This window comes from Oncorhynchus keta, chromosome 28 (genome assembly GCF_023373465.1).
Source record: "Oncorhynchus keta strain PuntledgeMale-10-30-2019 chromosome 28, Oket_V2, whole genome shotgun sequence".
NCBI classification, from domain to species: Eukaryota; Metazoa; Chordata; class Actinopteri; order Salmoniformes; family Salmonidae; genus Oncorhynchus; species Oncorhynchus keta.
Window position 1 is genome coordinate 71,684,118 of NC_068448.1, and position 12,500 is coordinate 71,696,617.

Here is a 12,500-nt window from a genome sequence, read left to right on the forward strand (position 1 = left end):
CCCAGAGAGACCTGACAGAGAGTCACAGAGACACAGAAAGAGACACCCAGAGAGACCGACACAGAGAGACCGACACAGAGAGACACACAGAGAGACACACAGAGAGAGTCAGAGACACACAGAGAGACACACACCCAGAGAGACCTGACAGAGAGTCACAGACACACAGAAAGAGACACCCAGAGAGACCGACAGAGAGAGACACACAGAGAGACACACAGAGAGACACAGAGAGTCACACAGAGAGTCACACAGAGAGTCACACAGAGAGACCGACAGAGAGACCGACAGAGAGACCGACAGAGAGACCGACAGAGAGACCGACAGAGAGACCGACAGAGAGAGTCAGAGACACACAGAGAGAGACACACCCAGAGAGACCTGACAGAGAGAGTCACAGAGACACAGAAAGAGACACCCAGAGAGACCGACAGAGAGAGTCACACAGAGAGACACAGAAAGAGACACAGAAAGAGACACAGAAAGAGACACAGAAAGAGACACAGAAAGAGACACAGAAAGAGACACAGAAAGAGACACAGAAAGAGACACAGAGAGAGACACAGAGAGAGACACAGAGAGAGACACAGAAAGAGACACAGAAAGAGACACAGAAAGAGACACAGAAAGAGACACAGAAAGAGACACAGAAAGAGACACAGAAAGAGACACAGAGAGAGACACAGAGAGAGACACAGAGAGAGACACAGAAAGAGACACAGAGAGAGACACAGAGAGAGACACAGAGAGAGACTCAGAGAGAGACACACAGAGAGACTCACAGAGAGACACACAGAGAGACACACAGAGAGACACACAGAGACACACAGAGACACACAGAGACACACAGAGACACACAGAGACACACAGAGACACACAGACAACAAGGAGGGGAGAAGCAGGAGGTGGCAGAAAAGGCTTTGCCTTCGCTCGTCTTACAAACGTGGAACAAACAAACACAGCAACAGTGCATGAATATTCAGGGGAAAGTGACTTGGGGCTTATGCTTAAATCCCCCTGTGTTTTATGACAGCAAAATGCACTTGTGTGGCTTGGTGCATTATTGAGGAGACGACAGATTAAACTGTGGGGTGTGCTGAATATTTAAAACAACACGGAGGGTGCTGTGAGTCTGTGGGACTGGGGAGAGGAGAAGAGACTGGTTTCTACTAGGACTGCTTGATGACAATGGAGCCAGATATTACAATATGGCACGTTGCCAGTACTTAACGAGATACTGGCATGTCGCTGGAATAGCTAACAGTAATTTAGTTGGAATCATTTGGATCACTTAGAATCTAGGATGAGAAATATTGTCTTAAGCTAACATGTGAACACCTATATTTCCACTTAGGTCTGTAACTGCTGGGGTTAGTTTTGAATGAGGTTTTCACTCTGCCTCAGAGTATGTTTGCCTTTCTCTGAGGCACCCTGCTCTGAACTGAGGGTAGAGGACTGAGGGGAATGAGAAATGTTGTTTTCAGTCTCTCCTCCTTTCTCCCCTCTTCTTCTCAGAAGAGAGATCCTTAGTAGAGGCCACACTTATCTTCTTTGTGGGAAAACTGTCTCCAAATACACTACAACACAGCTGTACCACGAGGCTCTGCCCTACTGTCCCCACAGCACCCTGTTAGTAGTAGAGGAGAAAAACACCCTACTCCTCTCCTCGCCCAGACCTCCATTAGAGGGGCAACACCAGAAGGAGAGACAAGAGAACTGAGACAAGCCTAATCTCAACCCCCTCTCCACCTCCCTCGACTCTAGCCCCCCCTGGCTAGTCTCTCTCCAATTAGATGCAATTCATTATCTAATGGCCTGAGCTTGAGAGCAGAGGACAGCAGAGGAGGAGAGGGGGACAGCAGAGGAGGAGAGGAGGACAGCAGAGGAGGAGAGGAGGACAGCAGAGGAGGAGAGGAGGACAGCAGAGGAGGAGAGGAGGACAGCGGAGGAGGAGAGGAGGACAGCGGAGGAGGAGAGGACAGCAGAGGAGGAGAGGAGGACAGCAGAGGAGGGAGGAGGACAGCAGAGGAGGAGAGGAGGACAGCAGAGGAGGAGAGGAGGACAGCAGAGGAGGAGAGGAGGACAGCAGCGGAGGAGGAGAGGAGGACAGCGGAGGAGGAGAGGACAGCAGAGGAGGAGAGGACAGCAGAGGAGGAGAGGACAGCAGAGGAGGAGAGGACAGCAGAGGAGGAGAGGACAGCGGAGGAGGAGAGGACAGCGGAGGAGGAGAGGACAGCGGAGGAGGAGAGGAGAGCGGAGGAGGAGAGGAGAGCAGATGAGGAGAGGAGAGCAGATGAGGAGAGGAGAGCAGAGGAGGAGAGGAGAGCAGAGGAGGAGAGGAGAGCAGATGAGGAGAGGAGAGCAGAGGAGGAGAGGAGAGCAGAGGAGGAGAGGAGAGCAGAGGAGGAGAGGAGAGCAGAGGAGGAGAGGAGAGCAGAGGAGGAGAGGAGAGCAGACGAGGAGAGGAGAGCAGACGAGGAGAGGAGAGCAGACGAGGAGAGGAGAGCAGACGAGGAGAGGAGAAACAAACGAGGAGAGGAGAACAAACGAGGAGAGGAGAAACAAAGAGAGAAGGAGAAACAAACGAGGAGAGGAGAGCAGACGAGGAGAGGACAGAGGAGGAGGAGAGGAGGACAGAGGAGGAGGAGAGGAGGACAGAGGAGGAGGAGAGGAGGACAGCAGAGGAGGAGAGGAGGACAGCAGAGGAGGACAGCAGAGGAGGACAGCAGAGGAGGAGAGGACAGCAGAGGAGAGGACAGCAGTGGACAGGACAGCAGAGGAGGAGAGGACAGCAGAGGAGAGGACAGCAGAGGAGAGGACAGCAGAGGAGGAGGACAGCAGAGGAGAGGACAGCAGAGGAGAGGACAGGAGAGGAGGACAGCAGAGGAGAGGACAGCAGAGGAGAGGACAGCAGAGGAGAGGACAGGAGAGGAGAGGACAGCACAGGAGAGGACAGCAGAGGAGGAGAGGACAGCAGAGGAGGAGAGGACAGCAGAGGATGAGAGGACAGCAGAGGAGGAGAGGACAGCAGAGGAGGAGAGGACAGCAGAGGAGAGGACAGCGGAGGAGAGGACAGCAGAGGAGAGGACAGCAGAGGAGAGGAGAGGACAGCAGAGGAGGAGAGGACAGCAGAAGAGAGGAGGAGAGGAAGACAGAAGAGGACAGCAGAGGAGGTCAGAAGAGTATGACAGCAGAAGAGAGGAGGACAGCAGAAGACAGGACAGCAGAATGGAGTGGAGAGTGGAGACAGAGTGGAGACAGCAGAGGAGGAGAGGAAGACAGCAGAGGAGGAGAGGAAGACAGCAGAGGAGGAGAGGACATCAGAGGAGGAGAGGACAGCAGAGGAGGACAGTAGAGGAGGAGAGGAGGACAGTAGAGGAGACGAGGATGGGCTTTTCATTAGGGCTAATTTATTTAAAAACGGGGGGAGGTGTTTAAAAAAACATAAATTAAGCCAAAGTGTTAATAATGCATTTGTGAATGGGTGAACTTTCATACAATCCGAGCAGCAGGACATTGATAAAAGTGTTGTTTTGCCTCTTGGTGTGCTGGCCTGTACTCCCACTGACAATACATTAGAGTGGTTAGGAGGAGAGGGTTAATGGGGTTGTAATACTGGGTTATTGACCATTAGGACGCTGGAATGGTTGTCAAATAGGCCCTGAAGGAGAGTCTTGTTGTGGCTGTTCATTTATCACAATTTTCTGCTTCCAGTTTGCTTTGCTCTCCGTTCCCTGTGAACAGGGAAGTGATTCAACTCAGTGATGAGACTGACTAGCTGACTGTTGAGATTGAGGCTGTACTGTCTGTTTTCACTACAGAAGTCTTGGGTGTCAGAGTTGGTAGGAGAGCAAATGAGAGGTAAGGTGGGTTGGACTGTAGCATGGTAACACTGGCAGTGAGGGTTGGGCCAATAGGAAGACCACATAGAAAGGTGGGTTGGACTGTAGCATGGTAACACTAGCAGTGAGGGTTGGGCCAATAGGAAGACCACATAGAAAGGTGGGTTGGACTGTAGCATGGTAACACTAGCAGTGAGGGTTGGGCCAATAGGAAGACCACATAGAAAGGTGGGTTGGACTGTAGCATGGTAACACTGGCAGTGAGGGTTGGGCCAATAGGAAGACCACATAGAAAGGTGGGTTGGACTGTAGCATGGTAACACTAGCAGTGAGGGTTGGGCCAATAGGAAGACCACATAGAAAGGTGGGTTGGACTGTAGCAAGGTAACACTAGCAGTGAGGGTTGGGCCAATAGGAAGACCACATAGAAAGGTGGGTTGGACTGTAGCAAGGTAACACTAGCAGTGAGGGTTGGGCCAATAGGAAGACCACATAGAAAGGTGGGTTGGACTGTAGCATGGTAACACTGGCAGTGAGGTTGGGCCATCAGGAAGACCACATAGAAAGGTGGGTTGGACTGTAGCATGGTAACACTGGCAGTGAGGGTTGGGCCAATAGGAAGACCACATAGAAAGGTGGGTTGGACTGTAGCATGGTAACACTGGCAGTGAGGTTGGGCCAATAGGAAGACTACATAGAAAGGTGGGTTGGACTGTAGCATGGTAACACTGGCAGTGAGGGTTGGGCCAATAGGAAGACTACATAGAAAGGTGGGTTGGACTGTAGCATGGTAACACTGGCAGTGAGGGTTGGGCCAATAGGAAGACCACATAGAAAGGTGGGTTGGACTGTAGCATGGTAACACTAGCAGTGAGGTTGGGGCCAATAGGAAGACTACATAGAAAGGTGGGTTGGACTGTAGCATGGTAACACTGGCAGTGAGGGTTGGGCCAATAGGAAGACCACATAGAAAGGTGGGTTGGACTGTAGCATGGTAACACTAGCAGTGAGGGTTGGGCCAATAGGAAGACTACATAGAAAGGTGGGTTGGACTGTAGCATGGTAACACTAGCAGTGAGGGTTGGGCCAATAGGAAGACTACATAGAAAGGTGGGTTGGACTGTAGCATGGTAACACTGGCAGTGAGGGTTGGGCCAATAGGAAGACACATAGAAAGGTGGGTTGGACTGTAGCATGGTAACACTGGCAGTGAGGGTTGGGCCAATAGGAAGACCACATAGAAAGGTGGGTTGGACTGTAGCATGGTAACACTGGCAGTGAGGGTTGGGCCAATAGGAAGACCACATAGAAAGGTGGGTTGGACTGTAGCATGGTAACACTGGCAGTGAGGGTTGGGCCAATAGGAAGACCACATAGAAAGGTGGGTTGGACTGTAGCATGGTAACACTGGCAGTGAGGGTTGGGCCAATAGGAAGACTACATAGAAAGGTGGGTTGGACTGTAGCATGGTAACACTGGCAGTGAGGGTTGGGCCAATAGGAAGACCACATAGAAAGGTGGGTTGGACTGTAGCATGGTAACACTGGCAGTGAGGTTGGGCCAATAGGAAGACTACATAGAAAGGTGGGTTGGACTGTAGCATGGTAACACTGGCAGTGAGGGTTGGGCCAATAGGAAGACCACATAGAAAGGTGGGTTGGACTGTAGCATGGTAACACTGGCAGTGAGGTTGGGCCAATAGGAAGACCACATAGAAAGGTGGGTTGGACTGTAGCATGGTAACACTGGCAGTGAGGGTTGGGCCAATAGGAAGACTACATAGAAAGGTGGGTTGGACTGTAGCATGGTAACACTGGCAGTGAGGGTTGGGCCAATAGGAAGACCACATAGAAAGGTGGGTTGGACTGTAGCATGGTAACACTGGCAGTGAGGTTGGGCCAATAGGAAGACTACATAGAAAGGTGGGTTGGACTGTAGCATGGTAACACTGGCAGTGAGGGTTGGGCCAATAGGAAGACCACATAGAAAGGTGGGTTGGACTGTAGCATGGTAACACTGGCAGTGAGGGTTGGGCCAATAGGAAGACTACATAGAAAGGTGGGTTGGACTGTAGCATGGTAACACTGGCAGTGAGGGTTGGGCCAATAGGAAGACCACATAGAAAGGTGGGTTGGACTGTAGCATGGTAACACTGGCAGTGAGGGTTGGGCCAATAGGAAGACCACATAGAAAGGTGGGTTGGACTGTAGCATGGTAACACTGGCAGTGAGGGTTGGGCCAATAGGAAGACCACATAGAAAGGTGGGTTGGACTGTAGCATGGTAACACTGGCAGTGAGGGTTGGGCCAATAGGAAGACCACATAGAAAGGTGGGTTGGACTGTAGCATGGTAACACTGGCAGTGAGGGTTGGGCCAATAGGAAGACGACATAGAAAGGTGGGTTGGACTGTAGCATGGTAACACTGGCAGTGAGGGTTGGGCCAATAGGAAGACCACATAGAAAGGTGGGTTGGACTGTAGCATGGTAACACTGGCAGTGAGGGTTGGGCCAATAGGAAGACCACATAGAAAGGTGGGTTGGACTGTAGCATGGTAACACTGGCAGTGAGGGTTGGGCCAATAGGAAGACCACATAGAAAGGTGGGTTGGACTGTAGCATGGTAACACTGGCAGTGAGGGTTGGGCCAATAGGAAGACTACATAGAAAGGTGGGTTGGACTGTAGCATGGTAACACTGGCAGTGAGGGTTGGGCCAATAGGAAGACCACATAGAAAGGTGGGTTGGACTGTAGCATGGTAACACTGGCAGTGAGGGTTGGGCCAATAGGAAGACCACATAGAAAGGTGGGTTGGACTGTAGCATGGTAACACTGGCAGTGAGGGTTGGGCCAATAGGAAGACCACATAGAAAGGTGGGTTGGACTGTAGCATGGTAACACTGGCAGTGAGGGTTGGGCCAATAGGAAGACCACATAGAAAGGTGGGTTGGACTGTAGCATGGTAACACTGGCAGTGAGGGTTGGGCCAATAGGAAGACTACATAGAAAGGTGGGTTGGACTGTAGCATGGTAACACTGGCAGTGAGGGTTGGGCCAATAGGAAGACCACATAGAAAGGTGGGTTGGACTGTAGCATGGTAACACTGGCAGTGAGGTTGGGCCAATAGGAAGACCACATAGAAAGGTGGGTTGGACTGTAGCATGGTAACACTGGCAGTGAGGGTTGGGCCAATAGGAAGACCACATAGAAAGGTGGGTTGGACTGTAGCATGGTAACACTGGCAGTGAGGGTTGGGCCAATAGGAAGACCACATAGAAAGGTGGGTTGGACTGTAGCATGGTAACACTGGCAGTGAGGGTTGGGCCAATAGGAAGACCACATAGAAAGGTGGGTTGGACTGTAGCATGGTAACACTGGCAGTGAGGGTTGGGCCAATAGGAAGACCACATAGAAAGGTGGGTTGGACTGTAGCATGGTAACACTGGCAGTGACCACATAGAAAGGTGGGTTGGACTGTAGCAATAACAGGAAGACCACATAGAAAGGTGGGTTGGACTGTAGCATGGTAACACTGGCAGTGAGGGTTGGGCCAATAGGAAGACCACATAGAAAGGTGGGTTGGACTGTAGCATGGTAACACTGGCAGTGAGGGTTGGGCCAATAGGAAGACCACATAGAAAGGTGGGTTGGACTGTAGCATGGTAACACTGGCAGTGAGGGTTGGGCCAATAGGAAGACTACATAGAAAGGTGGGTTGGACTGTAGCATGGTAACACTGGCAGTGAGGGTTGGGCCAATAGGAAGACTACATAGAAAGGTGGGTTGGACTGTAGCATGGTAACACTGGCAGTGAGGGTTGGGCCAATAGGAAGACCACATAGAAAGGTGGGTTGGACTGTAGCATGGTAACACTGGCAGTGAGGGTTGGGCCAATAGGAAGACCACATAGAAAGGTGGGTTGGACTGTAGCATGGTAACACTGGCAGTGAGGGTTGGGCCAATAGGAAGACTACATAGAAAGGTGGGTTGGACTGTAGCATGGTAACACTAGCAGTGAGGGTTGGGCCAATAGGAAGACCACATAGAAAGGTGGGTTGGACTGTAGCATGGTAACACTGGCAGTGAGGGTTGGGCCAATAGGAAGACCACATAGAAAGGTGGGTTGGACTGTAGCATGGTAACACTGGCAGTGAGGGTTGGGCCAATAGGAAGACCACATAGAAAGGTGGGTTGGACTGTAGCATGGTAACACTAGCAGTGAGGGTTGGGCCAATAGGAAGACTACATAGAAAGGTGGGTTGGACTGTAGCATGGTAACACTGGCAGTGAGGGTTGGGCCAATAGGAAGACCACATAGAAAGGTGGGTTGGACTGTAGCATGGTAACACTGGCAGTGAGGGTTGGGCCAATAGGAAGACTACATAGAAAGGTGGGTTGGACTGTAGCATGGTAACACTGGCAGTGAGGGTTGGGCCAATAGGAAGACTACATAGAAAGGTGGGTTGGACTGTAGCATGGTAACACTGGCAGTGAGGGTTGGGCCAATAGGAAGACCACATAGAAAGGTGGGTTGGACTGTAGCATGGTAACACTGGCAGTGAGGGTTGGGCCAATAGGAAGACCACATAGAAAGGTGGGTTGGACTGTAGCATGGTAACACTGGCAGTGAGGGTTGGGCCAATAGGAAGACTACATAGAAAGGTGGGTTGGACTGTAGCATGGTAACACTGGCAGTGAGGGTTGGGCCAATAGGAAGACGACATAGAAAGGTGGGTTGGACTGTAGCATGGTAACACTGGCAGTGAGGGTTGGGCCAATAGGAAGACCACATAGAAAGGTGGGTTGGACTGTAGCATGGTAACACTGGCAGTGAGGGTTGGGCCAATAGGAAGACCACATAGAAGGTGGGTTGGACTGTAGCATGGTAACACTGGCAGTGAGGGTTGGGCCAATAGGAAGACCACATAGAAAGGTGGGTTGGACTGTAGCATGGTAACACTGGCAGTGAGGGTTGGGCCAATAGGAAGACCACATAGAAAGGTGGGTTGGACTGTAGCATGGTAACACTGGCAGTGAGGGTTGGGCCAATAGGAAGACCACATAGAAAGGTGGGTTGGACTGTAGCATGGTAACACTGGCAGTGAGGGTTGGGCCAATAGGAAGACCACATAGAAAGGTGGGTTGGACTGTAGCATGGTAACACTGGCAGTGAGGGTTGGGCCAATAGGAAGACCACATAGAAAGGTGGGTTGGACTGTAGCATGGTAACACTAGCAGTGAGGGTTGGGCCAATAGGAAGACCACATAGAAAGGTGGGTTGGACTGTAGCATGGTAACACTGGCAGTGAGGGTTGGGCCAATAGGAAGACCACATAGAAAGGTGGGTTGGACTGTAGCATGGTAACACTGGCAGTGAGGGTTGGGCCAATAGGAAGACCACATAGAAAGGTGGGTTGGACTGTAGCATGGTAACACTGGCAGTGAGGGTTGGGCCAATAGGAAGACCACATAGAAAGGTGGGTTGGACTGTAGCATGGTAACACTGGCAGTGAGGGTTGGGCCAATAGGAAGACCACATAGAAAGGTGGGTTGGACTGTAGCATGGTAACACTGGCAGTGAGGGTTGGGCCAATAGGAAGACCACATAGAAAGGTGGGTTGGACTGTAGCATGGTAACACTGGCAGTGAGGGTTGGGCCAATAGGAAGACTACATAGAAAGGTGGGTTGGACTGTAGCATGGTAACACTGGCAGTGAGGGTTGGGCCAATAGGAAGACCACATAGAAAGGTGGGTTGGACTGTAGCATGGTAACACTGGCAGTGAGGGTTGGGCCAATAGGAAGACTACATAGAAAGGTGGGTTGGACTGTAGCATGGTAACACTGGCAGTGAGGGTTGGGCCAATAGGAAGACTACATAGAAAGGTGGGTTGGACTGTAGCATGGTAACACTGGCAGTGAGGGTTGGGCCAATAGGAAGACTACATAGAAAGGTGGGTTGGACTGTAGCATGGTAACACTGGCAGTGAGGGTTGGGCCAATAGGAAGACTACATAGAAAGGTGGGTTGGACTGTAGCATGGTAACACTGGCAGTGAGGGTTGGGCCAATAGGAAGACTACATAGAAAGGTGGGTTGGACTGTAGCATGGTAACACTAGCAGTGAGGGTTGGGCCAATAGGAAGACGACATAGAAAGGTGGGTTGGACTGTAGCATGGTAACACTGGCAGTGAGGGTTGGGCCAATAGGAAGACGACATAGAAAGGTGGGTTGGACTGTAGCATGGTAACACTAGCAGTGAGGGTTGGGCCAATATAAAGACGACATAGAAAGGTGGGTTGGACTGTAGCATGGTAACACTGGCAGTGAGGGTTGGGCCAATAGGAAGACTACATAGAAAGGTGGGTTGGACTGTAGCATGGTAACACTAGCAGTGAGGGTTGGGCCAATATAAAGACGACATAGAAAGGTGGGTTGGACTGTAGCATGGTAACACTGGCAGTGAGGGTTGGGCCAATAGGAAGACCACATAGAAAGGTGGGTTGGACTGTAGCATGGTAACACTGGCAGTGAGGGTTGGGCCAATAGGAAGACTACATAGAAAGGTGGGTTGGACTGTAGCATGGTAACACTAGCAGTGAGGGTTGGGCCAATAGGAAGACGACATAGAAAGGTGGGTTGGACTGTAGCATGGTAACACTGGCAGTGAGGGTTGGGCCAATAGGAAGACGACATAGAAAGGTGGGTTGGACTGTAGCATGGTAACACTGGCAGTGAGGGTTGGGCCAATAGGAAGACGACATAGAAAGGTGGGTTGGACTGTAGCATGGTAACACTGGCAGTGAGGGTTGGGCCAATAGGAAGACGACATAGAAAGGTGGGTTGGACTGTAGCATGGTAACACTGGCAGTGAGGGTTGGGCCAATAGGAAGACGACATAGAAAGGTGGGTTGGACTGTAGCAAGGTAACACTAGCAGTGAGGGTTGGGCCAATAGGAAGACCACATAGAAAGAACCCACTCACAAATACCAATCCATAATGCCACATCAACGAGAATGTCCTTTTAAATAATGGGTCATTTCCTGTAAACAATTAATCATTTGGAGTAAGTGGTGCATTATAGGATATTACCAATATGAGGAAACTACTTCAAAATGGGCTTTTGTAAAGACATAGAAAACATGACAGTAAAAGTCTCCAATCAGTTTCACATTCAATCTCCTATATTGGGTGTGAACGAGTCATGACTGACAAGTCCCGGCGGCCAATCCCCACCCCAACATCCCCCTGCTCACTCACCCCATTGGCCGTGCTGACGGCCTGGTAGTAGACGCTGTAGCTCTTGTGGGGGAGGAGGGGGGCGTTCCAGTAGCCGTTGTAGGTGCGGTTGTCTCCGATGCAGAAGGGTACGGGGGTCTTGATGTCGCCCATGGGCAGCTCAGCTGTGAAGTAGTACTGGGAGTTGAGCACAGTGGTGTTCTGGAAGTGGATGGGCACCGGGTAGCAGCGCAGGATCTCTACCGCCCTCCGCGCCCGCCGGGGGCGCTCTTCCTCCACCACCACCACCTGGTACTTACTGCAGGGAGACAGGAGAGGACGACCTAGCAATCATTCAATCAAATGTATTTCTAAAATATTTCTGCATTATCTTCCTCTGCTTGCTGGAAAGAAGCCTGAGTCAGTGGATCAGAATAGGACTTGAAATGTGTGACAGGAGTTCAGTGGGGCGGCAGGTAGCCTAGTGGTTAGAGCGTTGGGCCAGTAACCGAAAGGTTGCTGGATCGAATCCCCGAGCTGTCGTTCTGTCCCTGAGCAAAGCAGTTAACCCACTGTTCTCCAGGCGCCGAAGACGTGGATGTTGATTAAGGCAGCCCCCCACACTTCTCTGATTCAGAGAGAGATGTTAACATTTGTTAATTCACTTTGTGTACCAAGGAGAACTGTGCAAAGAGTTATTTTGATAATTCAACAACTTATCAACTAAAATGTGAAAGGATCAAAGAAATCACAGCATATTACATTTTCCCAGGTTTGCATTTTAACCCATCATTGTAAATGAATAAACTAGATGGAGAAACATAGGAAATACTAATTGCCAACGACCGATACACATTTTCACTAATTCTTCAGCATATCTGATGCGTTACAGATTGTGTATCATGACAGAATACACTTGTCAAGCTACCAGCAATCTCAAGTCATGCAGTCTACCCTTTATTTTAAAAACATACAATCACTACCGCTTACCGTGCGGTAGCAGAGAGAACAGTCTATGACTTGGGTGGCTGGATTCTTTGACCATTTTTAGGGCCTTTGACACCGCCTGCTATAGAGGTCCTGAATGGCAGGAAGCTTGGCCCCAGTGATGTACTGGGCCGTACGTACTACCCTCTGTTGAGTTTTCATTTCAGATGCCAAGAAGATGTCATATCATGCGGTGATGCAACCAGTCCATACGCTCTCGATGGTGCAGCTGTAGAACTTTGCGGATACTGTACTGAACATAAGCAAAACTCCTACTTCACTAAAGCGGAGAGCAGTGAATTAATTACACGTATAAATAAGCATGTAGACTTGCTAATCTGATAACAATTGGACGAGAGAGACAATCGCAGACTACGTTGGCTGAGGTGGTGACAATTTAGTATTGACCAGGGTGTCTAGTCAACCCTTTCCTCGCTCTTGGACTGAAACAG

At 50.6% G+C, this 12,500-nt stretch overlaps 1 protein-coding gene and 1 long non-coding RNA gene across 10 annotated transcripts in view; one reads left to right on the forward strand and one right to left on the reverse strand.

Moving 5' to 3' along the window:
- Positions 1 to 12,500, reverse strand: part of LOC118397907 (receptor-type tyrosine-protein phosphatase mu-like) — a 344,875-nt gene that overhangs the window by 117,043 nt on the left and 215,332 nt on the right. For all 9 annotated transcript variants that reach the window (XM_052483784.1, XM_052483786.1, XM_052483782.1 and 6 more), the window contains exon 12: positions 11,104 to 11,380. In XM_052483784.1, the coding sequence (XP_052339744.1) occupies positions 11,104 to 11,380 (277 nt within the window). The remainder of the gene's footprint in view (positions 1 to 11,103; positions 11,381 to 12,500) is intronic.
- On the forward strand, positions 3,782 to 9,147 carry LOC127912888 (uncharacterized). The gene is made up of 3 exons (XR_008083919.1): positions 3,782 to 4,206; positions 7,826 to 7,893; positions 9,049 to 9,147. It is a non-coding gene; the product is annotated as an uncharacterized LOC127912888 (long non-coding RNA).